At 37.1% G+C, this 22,696-nt stretch overlaps 1 protein-coding gene across 10 annotated transcripts; it reads right to left on the bottom strand.

Moving 5' to 3' along the window:
- Nucleotides 1-89: 89 nt before the first annotated feature.
- picalmb (phosphatidylinositol binding clathrin assembly protein b) lies at nt 90-21,923 on the bottom strand. 10 transcript variants are annotated; one of them, XM_077208646.1, is made up of 23 exons: nt 21,327-21,923; nt 17,314-17,456; nt 17,132-17,207; nt 16,883-16,985; nt 16,461-16,554; nt 15,147-15,258; nt 14,634-14,740; nt 14,508-14,549; nt 13,621-13,706; nt 13,292-13,415; nt 12,369-12,502; nt 11,678-11,769; nt 11,403-11,555; nt 10,270-10,353; nt 9,943-10,032; nt 5,458-5,568; nt 5,128-5,235; nt 4,067-4,097; nt 3,864-3,963; nt 3,095-3,154; nt 2,915-3,019; nt 2,600-2,711; nt 90-1,471 (listed from the first exon to the last, which is right to left on the bottom strand). In XM_077208646.1, the coding sequence occupies exons 1-22, from the start codon at nt 21,454-21,456 to the stop codon at nt 2,619-2,621; spliced, it is 2,178 nt and encodes a 725-aa protein (XP_077064761.1). In that variant the 5' UTR covers nt 21,457-21,923; the 3' UTR covers nt 90-1,471; nt 2,600-2,618. The 10 variants fall into 10 exon arrangements, with proteins under 10 accessions (XP_077064761.1, XP_077064757.1, XP_077064759.1 ...); XM_077208642.1 differs by having other exon boundaries at nt 12,369-12,496; nt 21,327-21,872; XM_077208644.1 differs by lacking the exon at nt 2,600-2,711 and having other exon boundaries at nt 21,327-21,872.
- Nucleotides 21,924-22,696: the final 773 nt, after the last annotated feature.

Here is a 22,696-nt window from a genome sequence, read left to right as displayed (position 1 = left end):
TGTAAATCATAAAAACTAGTACATGATTAACCACTAGGCTGCAATAGCTGAAAGAACTAATGCATGCCATGAAACAAATAATCACAAGATTTGTGGAAGCTGCACTTTATTTGTAAAAGAAAGAGTACACTAATTGTTCTAACATCTTTTAAATACATAAAACAAAACAAAACAAAACAAAAAAAGATCCGTGAGGACAACACAGAAATTATTCAGTAAAACTTAGGTCAATTGCGATTTGATTTAATTGCTTTCATATTTCAAACCATCCTTAGCCAACCCCTGGACAAACTGCCTACGTGATATATGTATATATACATAAAAGCACCGATCAACAGTGCTCAAACTGTCTCCCAGTCAGCGATTCTCATATTTTACAGAACAAATTTACAGTGATGTCAATAACCCTGTCCGCGACCAATAGCTAGAGGAGCGTCCAGCTCTTGTATCTCAGTATTCCTGGACTTTTAGAGAACTTGACAAGAAGTCTGAAACATGAGGGCAACTCTTAACATTCAGATCAGGGGCAGCCATTTCTAACGGTCCGTGTGAAATGATGGCATGCCATGCATAATGCAGAACACCTCTCTTCCCAAGTGCAACACTTCACAGTCACGGAGGAAGTGCTTTTCTACGCCAACAAATATCTCATTGCAAAACCCCTAAGCACAGTATCGACTAAACAGTATAACAAACCATTCACTAATGATTACCCTCCCAATAGCCTTGGGCTGCAAACATTTCATCCACGGGAAGTTGTTCTAGACATAAAACTTAGAGAATAGTTAGTGCTCTATCATTTAGCTTACAGGTGTATTTTTCACATAATATCTATTTTAAAAGTCTAAACCTTCATTATACAACCCAACACCCATGAGTAAGGTTGAATTATTATTTATATTTTTTTTTCCAATGTACTTCGTAAACTCTCCTTTTTTATTTTTTAGGCATTAATCATAAATAAATACAGACGACACGCAAGAAAGGTCTACTGGTGAATACAGTTAAAAGTAAAACTAAAAGATAAAATGTAAAACAAAGTTACTGTTACTATTTCATAAACACGTACTATATCAGATGCTGAGTTATACTCCGATTTAGGTCGACATTTGCCACAAGACCTCTCATCAGAAGCTCCCGGTCGAAGGAAAAAAAACAATCTAACAGGAAAATCAAACTATAGCTTCTCAGAACACAAAATATCAAAGTCTCTCAATGCCCTTACCTACCTTAACAGATTATAAAATGTATGAGGAATCCCTTTATGGGCTGAACAGCAGCATCACTTGACATCTTAAACAAATTACGAAATGATTGCAGTATGCTCCCAGTCTTTCAACACACTTGGTTTACATCTTTGACGTCGAGTATGTTGTGGGATTGGTCCTCTGAAGAGCATCCCGGCACAGAGGACAGAGCTTAATGGTTTGACATCAGGGAGTAACTTCATTTTGTGTTACATAAACTGCATCTGGAATAAGAAACAATTAAACATACAATTAGAAAGGTGCTTTAAACAATGGTGTGTCAAGTCAACAAGAAACTGGATGAATGAAACTGGTTATTTGATGGAAAAAAAGTGAATAGTCTCTGTATCACAGGTGGTTGGAAGAAAAAATTAAAAGGCCTTGGTGATGTTAACCAAAAAGTTTTAGAGGTGTTGCAGGCTTTTCCAGTACTGACTAGTACTGAACAGTGTTGGGGAAAGTTACTTTTAAAAGTAATGCGTCACAATATTGGTTTACTCCCTAAAAATGTAACTAATTGCGTTACTTAGTTATTTTAGTAATGTAAAATGTGTTACTAAATGTTTTTTAGGAATTAGTTATTTTAGTAAAGTAATGTGTTTTTCTCACTTGGGCTGGGTATGCTAATTTGTTTTTTGTTTTTTTATTTTAAAAAAAGAAAAGAAAAAGAAAAGGCTCTATTTTTTGCAAATGTAGAAGCCCTTTCACACCAACATATAAATGGATAAGTCTCAGGGTTGAGAAAATGCAAATTCACGCCTGTCAGCAGAAAATGTGATGTTTATATTTAAAATAATTTCTGCTTATTAGTATGGTTGAATTGGATCACCAAAGGTCAGTAGCAAAGACATTGGTTAATAAAGTGAGATTAAAGTATATTTGTATTTTTTAGGTTTGCATAATATTCTGAGTTTTTGCATTTGACTTTTTATTAATTTTGAGGAATACTGAATCTGGTTTTTTTACAGGTGAGATGAGTAAATGCTCACATTAGTCTAGAATTACAATAACCATCACATTAACTCAGCGCACACAACGCCTCTGCATCTTACTCCTCATTTCTCTCAACATGGGGACAGGAGAAGTGTCAGTCAATAAATGGGAAAACCAAATAAATTGCATTACTTATTTTAAAAAAGTAACTTGAATATTTTGTTGTAAATTTAAAAGTAACTTTAAGTTACTTGAAAAAGTAATTTTGATTACATAACACGTTACTTGTAATGTGTAACCCCCAACACTGGTACTGAACATGCAATCTACATGTCCGTTCTACACCTAGCAAGAGGAACTAGATGAAACTGAACACGACTGCATGCAAGACCATCGGTGAACACAAACGCATGCGGTACCTAGACAAAAGACGAAGCTCTACAAGAAATCCTTGAGAGAGAGCTGTGCAAAGGGGTCTTGTCCTGGTGCTCTGAGAGGACTCTGACTGGAAGGGCTAGAGGCAGCGGAGGGCTAATGCAGAGAGAATAACAGAGAGAGAGAAAGGAAAGAGCTTGGAGTGACAGGGAAAAGCACACGTGGAGGAGGAGAGGAATGATCTGCAGTTTGGGAAGGAGTTCTCAGTCTCATGGCCCATTAATACACAATGGACCATGATAATGTAGAGTGTTCATAGAAAGCTACATGAACAACTGGAGAGATCGTAGGGATTGTACCTGTGCGCTGGACACTGATCCGAACGGATTGGATGGCCTCATGACAGGCTGTGTGTACATCATTGTGGGCTGGGTCATCATGGTCATGGAGGGCATCTGTGGAGGCTAAAAGATCACAACCATGAGGAATACATTTTCTACAACCTCAATTCAGGCAGCTGGTTTCACAGAAGTACTAACCATGCCATATCCCATCATTCCTGTAGGTGTTGTCGCAGGGAAAGCCATGATAGATGGTGGCTATAAAACAGAGTAGGACTAATGAGAACAAGTTCATGTGATTAATTTCATTACGTTTGTTCTTTTCCAAAACCTTAAGATATCTTGTTTTAGTAAAATCCTAGAATGCACTTCAGTGAACTCAGTTAATAAATGGAGGGCAAGGTAAGAAACATTTTGGTTATGATTTAACAATTCTTTTAATACTGAGAAGCAATGAATAAAATCGTTCAATTAGATAGAATCTAGATTGATCACTTGGCTGGAATATACACTACAAGACGTTTGCACAGATATTTGCCCTGTTTTGTGGTCTGGATCAGATTTTGTTCAGTCAAGAGCTGACATATTTCACAGAAAATTGCATAGTGTGTGATGGGCACAGTCTATTTTTTATCTTCAGACAATGATTTCATCTAGTCAGCAGATTTCAAACATGGCTGATATTTTGAGCCAATTTTAAGAGCATGTATTGCTTGAGTCTCCTAGCAATAAGGTGCAAATGTTTTGTTTGTAAAGCGCAAGTCTGGTGTAATCCTTAGTTGTTTAGGGTATGATGCCCAGTTTTCTCTGTAAACATTTAGTCAGCATGTGTGTGATGCCTAGTTCAAAATTTAAGTTGTGTAATGTATTCCAGTCTTAAGAGTTTAAGTAGCTGCCTATTTAGGCAGTAGGCAGCTCACTAGGTTTTGGAACAGAGACATTTTATTAATATAAAGTACAGCTGTACCATAGAGACAGGGTTCCATGTAGTAGATGGAGCATTCTTGGGTTGCCAGTTCATTCCACCAGTTAATTTTTTCTCTCCTGGTTGGTTCCAGTGGATATCACTGTGAAAACAGTTGGCTAATGTTAACACCAAACCAGAATATGAAAATGTATTATAAGTGTCAGAAAGGCTATAATGAGCATCAGAAAGGGCAACATTCTTACTTTTTAGTGGTACCATTTCCAATACCCAGATCTGTAAGTGAGATATGTATTTCACAAAGGTTTTAAAGAGATACACTTAAAATTTTAACAGAACCAAGAACAAAAAATAAGGGGCCATTCACACTGAACACATTTCGATTGTCTTTCTATGTAAGCACACTTGACGGACGTCTTTGACCATCGCGCTTGCATCTTTTGCAGTGCCTCACAAATAACAAGGCGTTATAAAGAAAGAATCAGAAGGATATTGTGCATTGGAGTGGACACTAATTTAGGCCTCGTTTACACTGCAGGTCTTGATGCCCAAATCTGATTTGTTGCCCATATACGATTTTTTTGATCGTTCGTTTACACTTTCTTTCCATTGTGACCCATATCTGATTCATGCGTTTACACTTGACATACTATCTGAAACGTCACACATGCTTAAAGGGAGTTCTTGCACAGATGGACGACCACGAAATATGATTGATGCTTGCTCTGCGATATATGCGAAGTTCACCAAACAAAAAAAATCACCATGATTTTGAGGCGGAGGACCAAAAGGGCCATCATAGTAGCCTGCACATGTGCTTCAGTTATTGTGTGCGAGAGAGATCTCAGGACTGCTGGGAACATACAACACAATCTCATGAAAGTGCGTATCTACTGTATACCACTAAATTTATTTCTCGTGCCATTTATACGGCAAAAATAGCACGAGAAATAAAATTTGTTCTATAGATGCGCACTTTCATGAGATCGTTGCAGGCTTTAACGAGGAGCAGTGGGTCCGAAATTAAGGACGAGCCTTAAGCCAACCTTTGATATGTTGTGTCAACGTGTGTCCACACACCTCTCCTACGATGACACGACGTTTCGCAGATGCGCGTCGGGGTTTCTCTCGTCATTAAACCGCGGGAAGTAGCATAATGCCTCAGAAAATCCGATCTGCCTGTTTACATGACAGTCGCAGTGACACATATCTGATTTATTTCCACATATGAACGAGGCCTGAAACCGATCTCGAAATATCCGAATAAATGCGTTTTTCTCTAAATCTCTAAATAATTAACACTTACTTCCAACAAGGTTGGCCAAGGAAGAATCCAGGTCGTCTGACACCAGTTTATCTGGGAGCTGATTGGAGGACTGATTTAAACCGGCCACAGTGGGTTTCAAAATTCCTGCTGTGGACATTAACAAGTGAGAAAGTTGAGTATATTTTTATAGCATATTTAATACACAGTGGCGATTCAAAATGCTTTACATAGGCATAAGGAATTAGTTAAGAAAAAAAAATGAATACTGTAAGTTTAGAAACTACTGATTACATTTAAAGAATTGTACAGGTTGATCTACTTTTTCTAAGTTGTTTTATTTGATTTTGAGTAAAATGTCAAATGCCTTACCATCTGTATCCAGGCTATTGGACGAGGCAGCTTTAGTACCAAAAACAGACTCAAAATCAACACGCAGCTCGCCTGAGCTCTGTGGAAGAGGGATTTGTGGAGCTCCGTATCCTTCAAAAGGCAGAAAAAAAATTTAAGCCCTCTTACAACACAAAATATAGATTAGGACACCATTTGAAGAATGGCCAGTATCAAATTACTAAATTCAAGTGCTGCCAATAAGTCGACTAGTATCCATGGTCACATGTCAGAGTTAGTGGAGGGTAAACTACAGACATGCACAAGACATCCTGCAAAAGCACAAGAACCAGGAACAAACTCGCTCGGACTCGGACCTCGATAAACGTTCCCAGTGTGAAAGCCCCCTTAAAGGGACAGTTCAGTAAAAATGCAAAATTGTGTCATCATTTACTCAACGGGTATGCCTTCTGTAGATCATAAAAGGTGAATTTTTTAAAGAATTTTCTGGCCGTTCTTTTTCATATAATGACAATGAAATAGAATTGGGGTTGTCAAACTCCGAAAAGCACCATAAAAAGCATCATGAGGGTGAGTAAATGATGAAAGAACTGTCATTTTTGTCATCTTTACTAGAGCCCGACCGATATGGATTTTTAGGGAGTAAAAAAAGCCAGATACCGATATATCGGCCGATATTATTTATGTGTATATTATAATACAGTAGCAATATTATTTATGTGTATTATAGTACAGTATACCAGTCAAAAGTTTGGACACTTTCCTATTGGTGTGTACAAACTTTTGATGGGTACTTTACACAGTAGCTATAAACAGAATAAATATATTTTATAAACACGTTTTGCAATGATCACTCAAATGTGGTAATCAAACACTTGTGTGACACAGATATGTAATGGAGGCAGGGGGAATGATAGAATGAGAATTATACAGCTGAGCTGTAACCAAACTAGTTTGCATTGCATGTTATATTATATTATATTCTAAATACTGTTGCATAATCTTCACTAACGACGACTTTGTCTTTTAATTTAGTCATAACTTGTATCAATAAATATATAAAAAGTGTCACTGACAAAACCTTATTATCTTCTATTTCTACTCTTAATTCCTCTAATCTCTACCAGTGGAGGAAGAACTCAGGTCTTTTTACTAAAGTAAAATGAATAATATCATAATGAAAACGTTTTTAATTACATATGTACAGTACTTTTATACTATTTTAAATAATTAGTAAGCAAAATGTACTAAACGTGAAACTAGGCTACTCTTAATGCAAAATGGCCCTATATAAAGTGTTATAATTATATACATTTTTGGAATATTGCTTGATGTTGTAACGTAGCGTTATCAGGCAGAATGAGCTTTAACACTGTGTCTACACCGGACGCGGCCGTTACTGCTCGCGTCGCAACAGCTGTTTACCCTAGACAAAGCAGAATCAGTTTACTGTCGGAGATCGCTCGCGCCACGCATTTTAATCAATGTTTCATCAACCAATTGCCTTAATAAATAAGAAGAAGGCCTAAATATAGCAGACAATATAATCAGGACTTCTCAGCTGCGCGCTTGCAATAGTCACAAGCTCACACAATACGTGACAGAGGCTTGTAGCAGAGAAATCAATTCTGTGAATTACACTGCGCAAATCACAAGTAGGCTACTACCCACCGGATGAAGAAGGGTTGGCTCTCAGTCTCCACAGGCTACATAAAATATTCATTTTATTTTATTTTATTTTATTTTTCGTGTTTGCATTTATGAGGAAAAAACAATGTTACAGACGCGACAGTTCAGCACTACGGACGTGAGCGCTCTGAAAGCGGCACTAATGCTTTGAAACTTTCACATAGACATCAAACAGAAAGCACAAAACTAGGGATGCACCGATATGAACATTTTGGCCGATACCGATAACCGATAATTCTTTACATTTGAAAGCCGATAACCGATATATTGGCCGATAAATCTAAATTAAAAAAATGTATATACTTTGATAGCCTGTATACATAAACAAAAGGCTCACCATTAAAAGCCTTGTCTCAAACACTTTTAACATAAATCAAACATATACAATACAGTACAGCCTAGTTTGAACCAGTGTAAGATTCCTTAACTTTTAAAATAAATTTTACACTCCTATGGGCAACTTTCTTTATTAAAAAAATGGTAACACTTTATAATACGGTTTAATTTTGTTAGCATTAGTTAGCATGAACCAACAATTTTATAAGACATTTTTAAGAAAGTTGTATCTGTTAACATTAGTCAATGCACTGTGAACTAACATGAACACACATATTTTATTAACTACTATAACAAAGGCTATTGCTCTCTGTTAGTTAATGCATTAACAAATGAGACCTTATTGTAAAGTGTTATCAAAAAATCTATTGCCTAACAAAAAATAAAATACCTAAATAATGCAAACAAGTCATTGGATAACATTGGGCTGCATATAAAGAAACAAAATGGATCAATAAAATGGAATCGCCTCTGCACGGACAATAAGGAAATTATTTTTATCAAACCATATCGTTGATGAAAATAATACGAGAACAAAATAATGGTAGTTATTAATTATAACACAATATTTTTGAAAAAAATTAAACATTTTTAATATTACAGTGATAGTAAAAATCTTTAATAGTTTAGTTACTGTTTCAAGTGACATTGCTGTGTGAGCTGCGCGCGCTGAAGCTGAATTAACGAACGTTAAACCAAATCGCTTTGCTAGAAGGTTAATCAACTCAACGGTTGCTGAAGAATGCAAACCCAAAGAATTTACAAATTTATTACAATAGTGAATACAATTATAATTATATGACAGTCCCAATCATAGCTTTTAATGTTTTGCATTGTTGTTCAATCTGCGCGTGCTTAAGCTGAAGAGAACGAGCACCGGGAAACTGAAGAACTTTTCTAGCAGGCTGTTTAAATCCACGAAACGCATCATATGTGAGATTAATCAGATATTTATTTTACATCAACTTTATATTACGACTTATCTGCACAAAATGACGTGAATGCACAATCGAACTTGTGCTGGTCACAATGTTGTAGTAATCCCTGTTCTGGACGCGCTATTCCCACAACAACGCGCTGAAACACGGCAACTAAACCCAGAGAATTCACAATGTTTTATTACAATAGTGTTCTTATTATAATGGCATGTATATGACGTCCCAATTATAGTTAGGAATGTGCATTGCTGTTTGAGCTGCGCGCACGCTAAATAGGCTATAAAGATGATCACCGGTACAATGAAGCGCTACTGCATCGTTCATTAACTCAACCAAACGCATCCTATATTAGATTAATAATATAGGATAATATATATATATATAATAATACAGATATATATACACAAAATAAACATATTACAACTTACAATGGCACAGAATGCTATGAATGCTCAAGAGAACTTGACTATGCTTGTCATGAAGGCTTAACTCCATAGATGCGCTCTTTCCACAACAACGCGCTCGTCGCGCTGAAACACTGGCGAACAAGAATTCACAATATTCTTTTACAGGCGTTTTTATTATAATGTTATGAAGCCTATGAGACAGATTTGTGCTGCACATGTTGCACTGAACTGTATCTTCCTTTTCGAAGTGAATCCAATCATTCAGAACCATCATGGCGAACAGCGCGCATCTCTCAACTGAAGTAAATAATCTATTATCTATCGGCTTTGATATATCGGCCAAATTTTCTTATCGGATCGATAACGATAACATAAAAAAAGACCATTTATCGGCCGATATCGATATATGGTCGATATATCGTGCATCCCTACACAAAACCTTTCGTTTCAAAGTGAATTTCGTTTTGTATTAATTGTATCTTAATTTTAATCAATGTTTCATCAGCCATTTGCCTGGATTTAATTTATAAGAAGTACATTTAGCAGACGATAGATAATCTCGACACGGAGGCGCCTGCGGGTGAACTGGAGCTCGTCTCATGAACCGAAACTCAGCGTATAGACCTGAGAATTGAAATATATCTATATTGAAATGTCTACTTTTAAACAGAACAATTCAAAACGAAAGACAGACAGACTCATGTAATCGTATGAAATGTGCATTTCTCTCTGGCGCGCGCTCACTGAAGATCGCGAGTCAGCATCGTCAACTTCATCTTTGGCTGACACTGACTGAAAACACTTGTTTATTAATAAACAATTAAAATGTCTCCTTGCTATATTTGTTGTATTCATAATCATTATTTTTGCCAGTTCTTGTGACAGCTTTTAGGTGCTTTATTGGCAGCGCCACCCTTACATGAATCACCGTACCCGCATTTTTTAAAATATTCATTTATCGGCCATTATAAATGCCGATACCGATAGTTAGGAAAATGCCTAAAATCGGCCGATAATATCGGCCCGTCGATATATCGGTCGGGCTCTAATCTTTACTAGGCCTTTAAGGATCTGGTTTTGAATGGTGATAGATCATGTTAGATCAGACAGGCAACCTCCAGCCACAGGCTCCCTACCTCTGAATAGGCCTGCTACAGTGGAGGGCTCAGACTGGAAGGGAGAGGGGTTTGGGAGATGCTGGACCATAGACGGTTGACCAAACGAGTCTGACAGGCAGGCGGGGAGAAACAACACAGCAAGCATTACAGACATAAAGACATTATAGATTCAAATTGGATTAGTAAAGAGCGTATTTAAATAGAAATGTTAAGACAAAGCCATGTGCAGAAGGCAAACATCATCCAGCAGGGATGATCACAGGATAGTCCCTGTACTCTGCTTCAGTGCCCCTATGTTTCCTGACAGAGGGGAAACATAGGTGGGATGGTTTGCCATCATGGTACCTGAGATTAAGTGCTCTATCCGAACAGTGCGTTTGTAATTGGTTGATACAGATGAACTTGAATCAATAAAGGGATTGTACTGATCTATAGTAAAAAAGGAAAAACAATCATTCACTTATAGCTAAAGCAAAAATAGACTGAGGTGAAAACCGGAATGAAATATGATTTTCTTAAAAACTTTTCTTGTTTCAGAATCAAGTAACGTCTATTTTTATGAATAATATATATTATGATTAGGGCTGTCAGATGCTTAAAATATTTCACATGCGTTAATGCATCATCTTTAATAGCCCTCATGTTATATATACTACCATTCAAAAGTCTGGGTTTAGGGTTTTTTTTCTTGGAAATAAATCATAACTTTTATTCAGCAAGGATATGTTAAATTGATCAAAAATTACAGCGAAGACATATTTTTTTTAAATTCTATTTCAGAATATGCTGTTCTTTTGAACTTTCTATTAATCAAATAATGCTTGGTTAAAATAAAACTCATGGTTTCCACAAACATTAAGCAGCTCAGCTGTTTTTGACATTGATAATAATAATAATGTGTTGGTAGTGCACCAAATCAGCATATAAGAATGATTTCTGAAAGATCATGTGACCTTGGTGAGCATAAAAGACTTCTTTCAAATACATTAAAAAAATCTTACTGACCCCAAACTTTTGAATAGTAGTGTATGTAACCTATTGTTTCTTTAAAGTTAGATGTTGGAAGTTGGGCAAAGTAATCTATTCAGTATGTAGTCTATATCTTGCTTTTAACAAGCATTTAACGTGCTTTTTTTTCTAGGTCTCACACCCACTTTCATTTCATCTATCGAGATAAAACCTGTAATTAATGAAACAGCCCCATTTGAACAGAGCCAAAACAAAGCTCTGTGTCTACAAACATTTCTTTAAAATGTGATCTATAGTACTCCCACCTAACCTCTATTTAGTCTCCAATTACAGACTGCATTCTTACTCAACTTCGAGTTCAACTGGACCAAACTTAATCAGAGGATTCCTGATTTGATATAACAGGATACTGTGCATGCGAAACGAGGGACTTTCAGCGACCAAAAAACTCAAACTAATAAAACACTTTGGATGGGTGGGTTGGAAGAAAGAATCTAAAGCATGTTTACCACCAAAAATCTCATGACCTGACGTCCTAGAGGAGAAACTAACACCATCTGATGACATAACGGGTAGATGAGCACCATCAACAACAAGTTTGGTTAGGAAAGGGTTTAGGTTTGGAATGGAGTCATCTACAGCTTCAGAAGAAGAGAAAGGATCTGAGCAGGCAAAAGGAGAGAGAAAGAGTTGAATAGAAGGACATTTGGACGAGACTCAAGTTAACAGAGAAGACTACAGCATGCTGAATCTCTGACACGCAGTCACATGCAAAGGATCTCACCTCCCCATGCCGTGGCCACAGAGGGTCCAGGCTGCATGCCCGCCTGAAAGTTAGTCTGCATGTTGAAGAGGTCGCTCTCCATCTTCAGGGCACTGAGTAACAGAAAACAAAAACGCCAATTTAACCAAGAGAGGTTCAGGTAGATGTATAAATGGTACGTTTACACGACAACGATGCACTAAAAACGGAAAAGTTTTTCCTTTGCGTTTTTGAAACGTCTCGTGTATAGATGACAATGTTGTCTAAACAATACCCGTTTACACGAATCTGCGAAAATGAAAAAAAGAAAGAAAATGTATGCATGCCAGTCCAGTAGTTGGCGATGTCACTTTGTAAAGAAACTACACGCCTGTGCACATACGCATTCTTCTACAATGCCTATAGACTGATCTCGTAATACACATATGATATCACCGTTTTCACAATTTTGCGATTTTGTAGTTTAAACAGAGACAATAACGGTATTGTTTTCAAAAAAATTGCACTTTGAAACCCGCTTTTAAGTTTGCGTTTTCAGGCCCCCAAATCGACCTTGTCATGTAAACACCACAGATACAGGTGTTGTGCTGAAATTCGGCGCACAAATTTGCTGCAACCGTTTAGTGAATTTGCCCCTGGTCGAGCACAAACCATGCTTGTTTTTATATCTCAACCCATACAGAAAAATATCTAGAGAATCACACTGGCTAACCCATTGGAGCAGCTGGGAGTGGAGAACAGGTCTATGGCAGGAGCTGTGCTGATGCATGCTGCTGTGGTGGAGACTGGAGAGGTGTCTGTCGTAGCAAACGAAGGCCTCTTGGAGAGCTCCTTCAGCCTCTGTTCCTGATTACAAAGAGCACAAGCCAAGAAACCATTTAGACAGGAAGGAGCCATCTGATTGGCATGTAGAATGACCAACCAACCACTTTTCATTCATTAGTTTGATGCTTAAGGATGGATAAATTTGAAATCTGTGATAACAAGCTCATAATCGTTAAAACAATTATCTGAATCCTTTTTTTTTTTTCGGCATGGATGCAAAACATCCTCATGTCATTCCTAACCCATAAGACTTTCATTCATCTTCGGAACACAAATACAGATCTTTTTTTGATGAAATCTGAGAGCTTTCTGTCCCTAAGCTACGCAACTATCACTTTGACGCTTAACAAAGTTCATAAAACTAATCCATTTGAATTGAGTGGTTTAGTCCAAATTTTCTGAAGAGACAAGATCGCTTTATATGATAAACAGATTGAATTTAGGCTTTTATTCATATATAAACATTCAGCAACTCACACACCAGTTGTGGTAAACAGAAGCTCAAGCATTTTCAAAAAATAATTTAGTTTTCATACTTTTTTTTACTTTCAAGATTTATACTGAAACTGTTTTTTACTGTTAAAAAAATAAATGTAGGCAGTCATTTGCAAAATACAGCATTTTTAGAAAATACATCAACTATTAGCCAGAGATTTACTGTAAAGTCACACATACACAAAATTACGTGTGTTCCACATATAACTAGAAAACAGCAATCTATAATTAACAGAACACACACGAAGAAAAAAATACTGGAAATCCTTTTCCCCGGTGGGTGAAATTATTTTTGAAATGGGTCCTGTCATGTACCTTTAGTGCTTTCAATCGTGCCTGCTCCTCCTCCAGAGCTGCCTGCTTTTCCCTTTCATCCACTTTGGTGAAAGACATGCCAGTGTTGGCCAGAGATGACACAGCATTGGAGAGTGTGCTTGCCCTACAAAAGTCGGGAAAAGATCAATTGAGCTTCTGCGAGTATGAGAGAAAATCACACTTTGAGTATATTGAACTACTGCATTTGTCAAGCACGCCGCTCTTATAGGTATAAATCTATCACGAGATTCAAGACCCATCAATACAATGCATCTGTTAGCACTCATTCATTTGTATTCAGCTCTGAGTGTCACACATGAATGGCCTACCTGCTGGCGGCGGTGGAGTCCTTCACCTTCTTCCCTTCTAATGAAGCCAAGTGTTGCTCCAGGGCATCCAAAAGACTGCTGGGGGCCTGAGGGAATGCACAGACATTTACTTAAGAGTAACCACCAATGAAAAGACAAAATAGCTTGACATTTTTAGGCTATAAGAATAAAAAAGGTGCAAAGGAGTGCAGAAAAGAGTGAGAAAAGTACTTACACACACTGTAAACTGAAGATGGACAGAAGGTGGAAAGATAAAGGGAAATACAGAATATAAAGGTGGTCTTGGTCAGACATATAATGCATGAGTTTCAAAGCCGCTATCTGCCCTTATATATGGCTATGATGGCATTTGCACTAAATATATAATCTGTCCTTTTCAAGTGTCTGTTTAATTCTGTATATAACAACCCGTTCTCACTCCCAAGGTGTCCAATACTGTTGCTTGGGCAAAAGCCCTGCATGTCACAATGTAGTTGCTAATAGTGAATAAACATTACTATCATCATTATCATCATTTTGCTGGCTGAAATATGTCCATGCTGTAAATTATGCTATATATAATTGAGTGAGAACCCGTTGCATATACTCTGAGTCAATATACTTATAATAGAATCATGACTCCCACAGTTATTACTATAATTACTATTCTTAAATCTCCACTGAGCCCATAACACCTTTATTTGCTGTAGACAGGGAAAAGTTAAGACAGAAAAGTAAGAAATCTTTAGTGACATGCGCATCCTAATGAGCTGCATGCTTCTTTAAGTCGGAAATGCATTTGTGCAAGGTAAAGTAAAAAAAGCAGAACAGCTTCAGAAAATACTCAGGATCGTTAATAATGCAGAAAGAGTGCAGGTGTTAAAGTCAGAATAAAAGTGCGGTCTTACCTGAGACAGGTCAGGTATGTCCCCACGGTCTATTCCCACCTGCTGTGAGGCGAGCAGAACAAATATGTTACATAACGCTCTTTTAATGAAGTACCTTGCCTCCAGAACAACACATGAGAATCTCACCTCTGCCACTTTGAGGAACTCTGAGATCCTGGTCATTCGGGTAAGGAATTTCTTGTAGATGTCCAAACCCTCTTTACACTGTACTTTTTTCATATCAAAGTACTTTTCTGTGAAAGGAAGATAAAGAAGCACCCATTACCATTTAGCACTATGCCGTTATTTGCATGTGTACAAATTAAAATAGATCACACGGGTTATGTCACTTTTAGGTCAATTTAATCTGCAACAAGGATAAAAAAAATTGCTCCTGAATTTGACTTTTTTTTTTTTTTAGATGAGGAAGTACAGGAATACATGTACATGATGCAGGCTGAATCTGAACTAGCGTAACTGTAAGTGCAACTTCTTGTGAGCATGTGCACTGCTGCACCGCAACTTTTTGTTACATTTTAAGAGCTTAAACATTCAAATCTTTAATTTACATATTGCATTTAAAAGTAAAATGAGTGTATTTATACAATACACACAGTTTATTTATTTAGTATTGAGAAGAAAGCATCATGAAGAACCTACCCAATAAGTTTATTATCCCTTCATTGTAAGCTGCAAAAAGTCGGATGGAGTCTTTGAAAAGAAGCATGAAGGCTGCATTAATAACCCCATTGGTAAGTTCATTGGCATTGACCTGGGCAAACAGAAACATTTATTTTCATAAACATATGCCACACAAATGCTTTGCTGCTACAAAGAAAATATTAATTGCATAAAGTCATAAGGCCCTTTCAGACATACTGTTTTTACTGGTAAATTACCGTTAAGAGTTCATGTGTTATCAGGACCTTTTCAAAAACACAGGTAAATGGGTTTTGGCAATTTACCCATATGAGAATTTGTAATATTACCAGTAAATTACTGGTATGATGCTGTGTGTGAACAATGCTGGGTCAGAACGTGCTGATGTAAGAAGTTTGCTTTGGGCCAATCATAAATCTCTGTTGAAGCTGTTTACGTTAAGTTCCGTGCGTTTTAACTGTTTTTGTATGGGTGCATCTCAATCAGATTCCTAGTTCAATAGTCAGGGCATTGATCAGGAAGTCAACCATTTTAAAGGCTGTCTCAATCACAAAATCCTTCCAGTGCACTGAAACGTTCTCTCCCTAAAAAGTCCCACAACCCACAATTAAAAACCAGGGAGGAGCATCGATGCTAGCTATGTTCCCTTAAGAGAGGTTCTGAAGCGCGAAACAAATCACGTGAGCCAACTCACTAGACATAATGACAGTCATCAATAGAGTCATCAGTATCCCATGTGTAGAGAGCTAGGGACCTTACTGTCCCTACCAGTGCTTGAATTTGTGAACACAATATACGGATTCACGACTTTGGAAGCTAGGGAGCTGATTGAGGCAAGACCCTATCTAAACATGTCTGACCGTTGTGCCGTCTCCACGCCTCGAGCTCAAGTCTCTGCTTTCGTTTCCATCCATCAGTGCTGCGGCTCAGCAGTTATTGCCAACTAAAGTAACTGCAATACTGTAGTAACTATTATGTGCCTCGTGTTTTTAAAAGCAAAAACTGTGTTCTGTGTGATCATCCCCTTATGTCTGTTTTTTTACTCAAATTAAACTAAAGTGCTGATCTCTTCATCCAGATCAATGAAGAAAACAGCTCAGCGTTTAAAGGTAATTTCCAATGATTGACGTCACATGTGTGAATGGTTTCTTACTGGTAAAAAGATGGAACGCCGTTGCTTTTGTGAACAGCACATGTGTGTATTAAGTCGTTCTGGTAATTTTACGGTAATTTACCGGGATTGCTGTGTGAAAGGGACTATAAGCAAAATGCATATATGTAGATAAGCTGTCGGCTTTCTGCATTCTAACTTACATTAAAGTCAAGAAGGGCATCCATCTGGTTCTGTATAATAGGGATGGTTTTAAGGAGCTTCTCTGTGTTCATGGTTCTCATCACTCCGTCCACCCTTAAGGAGAAGATATTAAAATATAGGTCAAATTACATTGGGGGATCAGTGCATGGAGGTTTAGTGGATGATGACTTCAAGTGCAATGACTTCAAGCATTTATTGCAAGCGCTTCAAAACTAGTGCTGTTGCACAAATCCCCTTAAATGATTTAGAACAAAAACTAAGGCTAAAAACATCATTGTATCGAGTGAACAATTTACTGGTCAAATGAATCACTGTTGGAGTTACATAATGCACTCAATGCAAAAGTCAGCACACTAAAGAAAGCAGGAACTAGAAACTACCTTCAAAGTTGTATTCAAAAATTTATAAAAAAATGCCCTACCCACGCTTTACTTTCGTGAAGTCAAATGCCACCTGTCGATATGATACGGCCTTCTCATTCAGATATCGACTATACCTCCGAATGAATGTTGACATATCGTAACCTAGGAAGACACCAATAAAGATGACTGTTAAGAAATACATTATTTTAAAATAATACAGTACATGAATATAATGTTATGAATATACTTATTCAATTAACTCATTTAAAAAAAAATGTGAAATAAATGTGTATAGTTCAATACTGTACCTTGTAGGCCACTTTTGTCCAGGAAATTACTGAGGTTGAATAATGTGTTCCTTGAGGCCAAGTACTGAATAAATCGCTGGAACCAAAGTGATAAATTAAAAGATGTTTAATGCATGCAATTATTTGCAGATCTTTACTAGTAGCTTGATTAAAAAGCAGATAAATCTCCCACAGTCACGCACCTCGTTCCCATATACCATGAGGTGGTGTGTTGTGATTAGGGACTTAAAGACCACCACCCAACTGGTGTTGGTGGTTCTCTCGAACAAAGAGTCTGCCAGCTGAGGAATGTTCACATTCATCTCATTGGTACAGTGTATCAGGTCTACAACAGAAACAGAGGTCTCCATTAACGATTGGCATTAATAACTGGGTGAACAGGCAAGAATTGAGTCAACAAAACAGACTGCAATAGTATAGAGCTTAAAATGTAAAAAATAAAAGGATTATCATGCATTTATAACAACAACAAAAAACTGAAAAATAATAATCTGTGGAGAGTGCACATAAACAAGCATTACGCAGGAACTGCGCGGGAATTACAAAGCCCACTATTAACTGTGCTGGTGGACTTTCTTGATGAAATGTTTATGCACTTCTGCAAATATACTTTAGGGGAATGACATTTCTGTGGTGTAGTATTCACATAGATGGTGATGTAGTCCACTGTCTGATTGACTTCTTTCTGAATGAATGAGGTTGACTTCAATCTGACTTCAGCTGCCTCCACAGCACTGCCAACTTTGATTCACTCCTACTCCTGAGAAACAAAGCCCTCACCACAGAAGATGTCAACTAAAATGTTTAGAATCAGATCATTTAATCTGTTCTATAGCTATAGGCCTATATGGCGAAAGAAGTTAATCTTTGGTTGGTGGAAAGGACCATAAGTAACCATAATTTATGTGATATATACTGTAACTTGAAGGGATAGTTTACCCACCAAAATAATGTAAAAAACAAATCATGACTTTCTTCTGTGGAACATAAAACAAATTTTGAGAAAATGGATGTTTTGTCCATACAATGGAAGTCGTGCAACAAAACTGTTATCAACATTCTTCAAAACAGTGTTGTTTTAGTATCGCTGAGGTGCTATTAAAGTTGTTATTCATATTTTTAATTCGTTTTTGTCCGTATATTTTTCTATTTTTATTTAAATTACAATTATAGAAATTTTGTTGTGTTTTTGTAATTTTTATCAATTAAATATATAGGTTTTTATTCATATTCCAGTTATTTTAGTTCATCAATTTAAAGATGCAGTCCGTAACTTTTTTGGGTTAAAAATTTTATCCAAAATAAATTTTTACACATAACCAGCCAGTGTTCAAAACTATCTGCTTGCCTTAGCTCAATTCAAAACGGTAAGTTTGTAATAATGTTTTTAATTCCAGTGGTACTGGTGGATTTTCACGGGAAATTCGAGCATGTCTCTGCGTCATTACGTCATATCGGTACATATAAAGAAGGTGTCTCGGCTAGTAGGCTATGTTGCGTGTGAGGATGTTGGAGGTGGAGTTATTCTAGCTTTAGATAGCCTTTTCTCACAGCACTTGATATAATTAAACTTATCAATTTGATGGAGGATCCAGAAAGGTTCAAACGACAATCACCAGTGACAACTGGTGATTCACCCGTTGTAAAATGCAAAAGACCACCATGACTTACAAGTGCCTACAGAAAAAAAGAGACTGCAACCTGTATAATTAGCATGGTTTGACGTGATATAATAAGCAATCATTAGATTTAATCAGTGCGATTTACTGCAATGCTTTTTTTCCCTTAGTTGGTCAGAACAAAAGTGGATGTTACTTGTTCAGATGACTTTTTCTGGTGAAAATTCTTATGTTAGTCGTTTACAAAAAGTAGAATCTGTGATTGCGAATGACAGTATCTACACCGGCGCGGACCCTGACAGCTGCACATTCTCCTCAAAACATTGGATTCATCCACGCCGTGCCGAGGCACAGCCCACGCAAAAATCGATAATTCCACGGATAACTGCAATTGCAGATTTCGAACAGAGATGGCGACAAAGAGGAAAAACTACGGACTGCCGTTTTAAACTAAATACTTAGCTTTAAGGGTTTTTATATTTTATTTCAGTTAAAGATTATTTTATTTCAAGTAACAAACGTTTTTATATGGTTTTTGTTAACTATAATAACTCTGCTTCAAAATATCTTCTTTTTTGCTCCAAAAAAGAAACAGTCACACAGGTTTGCAACGACATGAGTGTGAGTAAATCATGACAGAATTTTCATTTTTGGCTGAACTTTCCCTTCGAGCTTTAAAAATGATCAGTTTGCCTGCATTCAAATAGACAACTGATTAAAATTACAGAGGTATCTTTATTTATCATGAAGTCTCAAATGAAGACAGAAAAAAAGAGAGAAGTTTCTACATAAAAATTATTTTGTAAAAAAAAAAGACATGAAATTCAGTTCCCTCACTAAACTAAAAGGTCAAAGCGGGCAGACAATTTTTTTTTGCTTTTTAAAAATCCTAACTACGGTCCTTCAAACACGTCATAGCTTGTCTTATAACACTGTAAGAACATAATGAAAGAATAGTCAGGCCTGGCTGAGACAGACGTAAATAGAGATCTATTCTGAAGCATAGACTTACTAGATTGGCACTAGACCAGTAGTTTTTAAAGGGTTAGTTCACACAAAAATGAAAATTGTGTCATTAATGCCTAATTACTCATCCTCATGTTGTTCCAAACCCTTAAGACTTAAGACTTCGGAACCCAAATGAAGATCTTTTTGATGAAATCTAAGAGCTTTCTGTCCCTCCATTGAAAGCTACGCAACTACTACTTTGACGCTTCAAAACGTTCATTAAGAGACCGTAAAACTAATCCATTTGAATTGAGCGGTTTATTCCAAATTTTCTGAAGACACAAGATCGCTTTAAATGATAAACAGATTTGATTTAGGCTTTTATTCACATTTATACATTCATCAACTCACACATCAGTTATTAAACAGAAGCTCAAGCATGTTTGCTTGACCTGCGAGAACCAATGAGGTTCATTCTCGTGTTACGCAGCACGTTTGAGCTTTCGCAAGAACCAATGAGGTTCATTCTTGTGTTACGCAGCACGTTTGAGCTTTCGCAAGAACCAATTAGGTTCATTCTTGTGTTACGCAGCACGTTTGAGCTTTCGCAAGAATCAATGAGGTTCATTCTTTTTTTTTATGCAGCACGTTTGAGCTTCCGCAATAACCAATGAGGTTCATTCTTGTGTTACGCAGCACGTTTGAGCTTTCGCAAGAACCAATGAGGTTCATTCTCGTGTTACGCAGCACGTTTGAGCTTCCGCAAGAACCAATGAGGTTTGTTCTTGTGCGTCAAGCAGGTTTGGTTGAGCTTCTGTAAAAGCCTAAATTCTATCTGCTGGACTAAACCGTTCAAAACAAATCAAATGGATTAGTTTTACGAATTATGAACTTTTTGAAGCGTCAAATTGATAGTTGCGTAGCTGTCAACGGTGGGACAGATTTCATCACAAAGTTCTTTATTTGCGTTTCGAAGATGAACAAAAGTCTTGCAAGTTTGGAAAGACTTGAGGGTGAGTAATAAAAGACAGAATTTTCATTTTTGGTTAACTATCCCTTTAAAGAAGATACACCGCATTTACTGACATCATCTGTGTGTTTGTAACCAACTGGACATGATAATCAAATCCAAATGAACTTCTAACACAAAACACCTTCCTTCAATAACCTGTGCACAACATGTTTTTCATGCAAGAAAAACAACAGCACTGATTTATTTCTCCCCATTATAGGGAATTAACATTTAACCAGCATTTACCAGTATGGCAATGCTGAGGAGGTCTGAATGAGGTCCTAAACTATATTAAAAGCATTTAAACATTTATTAATATTAACGTGGAATCAAACTTACTGGAAATCCACGTATTCTTGCTTACATACAAACAGCAATATTGCACATATACACACTCCTGCTTCAATACACCTGAAAGTGATTCAATGTCAGTTTGTCATAAATTGCCTGTATTTCCAATATTATTATGAGGAGTCTGTCTAAGCACATTAGCTTAGCACAGCCTGGGCCTGCCCATTGTACAATAGCCTAAAATCGTAGCCATATCAATAAAAGCAACAGCTGTACACACGGTCATCCTCGCAATTTCATTTTAAACACAGCTGCTGATACTTACAATCCAAGTGTTTCTTTTTAGGGCCCATTATTTCGTGCGTTGTTGCCTTGCAGACAGTTTTGGAAACGGCTGATCCAGTAACGCTATGCTGAGCAGCAGTTATCCTGTCTGTAATGCTCTGCCCTGACATTTTCAAAGCTTTCCAGCGATCAAGAATCCAATAATATGTATGATGAATATTGAAATTCAAACTGCTACTAAATAGTGTCCACAGTTCCCGGTCGACCTCCTGCCGTACGATACTAGTATACAGGGGAGAAAAAGATTGGTCGGACAAGAGGAGACAGATGGGAAGCCTTGCCACAGTTATCCGCTGCGCGAGACGATGATGAATCCAGAAATGATGTTAGCGAATATCTCGCGCGGAATTCTTACATTGTTACGGGTTTCAATCGCGCGCTGTGACTCATCTCTCATGTCTCGGACACTAATCCCGCCGTTCAACCGCCGCCTGTTTTATTCGTGTAAGCCCGCAGGATTGAAGAGCAGCGAAGGCAAATGGCGGGCCTGTGCTGTTCCATGAGAGCTGGAGGAATATAGGACACTGACCGCTGATGCTGCTGATCCAGGATCAGGCTGAACACCTTCATTACAAATGCACTTGGAATAAAGGGACAATCTATATATATTTTTCCACTTGGTGACACTTTAAAGTTTGATATTAGTTCAATTTATATTTTGATATCTTAACATTTAAAAAAAAAATTATATATATATATATGTGTGTGTGTGTGTGTGTGTGTGTGTGTGTGTGTGTGTGTGTGTGTGTGTTCTTGATTTTTTTAAGTGTCGGGTGCTTTGCAGAATTTTTTATTAACATGTTTCCTTTTTTCAGGCTGTAATATGCAATTTTGTTGAAGGCATGCAGTCCTTTCAAGTGTGGTTCGAAATTCGAATAGTGTGTGTGTGCGTGTGTGTGTGTCATTTTATATATATTTTCGCTTTTTCTTTTTGCTTATCACTTACAGTGGGTCACTCAACACCAAATTATATCAAATATTCTTCATATTGAAAAATAGATAGGCATATTGACGTAACTCATAGCAGGTGTAATATGAAAAGAGGACCTATATATTTGTGTACAGCCTACGTGTGTATGTATATGCAAACATGTATGTATGTATGTATGTCAAGAGTCAAGTCGAGGCATTTGTTTGTCATTTGCACAGTTAACACTGGGGAAAACTGGGGGTGGAAATGCTTGTGATGAGGCTCAGACATAGGATACAGTAATACAATACATGACCAAATACAAATATTTAGTAGGCTACATATACATACAAACATAGTATATATGTACGGTATAGACATATGTGTGTGTGTGTGTGTGTGTGTGTGTGGGCATATATATATATATATATATATATATA

The sequence above is a fragment of the Siphateles boraxobius genome, unplaced genomic scaffold (assembly GCF_051911475.1).
Source record: "Siphateles boraxobius isolate OS27281-9 unplaced genomic scaffold, OSU_SipBor_1 6, whole genome shotgun sequence".
Taxonomy (NCBI): domain Eukaryota; kingdom Metazoa; phylum Chordata; class Actinopteri; order Cypriniformes; family Leuciscidae; genus Siphateles; species Siphateles boraxobius.
This window is presented reverse-complemented; position numbering and strand designations above follow the sequence as displayed.

Excerpts from the sequence above, each read along its gene's own strand:
- picalmb (XM_077208646.1), bottom strand. The coding sequence starts at position 21,456 with ATGTCAGGGCAGAGCATTACAGACAGGATAACTGCTGCTCAGCATAGC. Across the intron at positions 11,770-12,368 it reads ACTCCCAGCTGCTCCAATGG|TGCCCTGAAGATGGAGAGCG; the intron begins GTTAGCCAGTGT and ends TCTGTTACTCAG. Across the intron at positions 3,964-4,066 it reads GGAAATGGTACCACTAAAAA|TGATATCCACTGGAACCAAC; the intron begins GTAAGAATGTTG and ends CTGTTTTCACAG.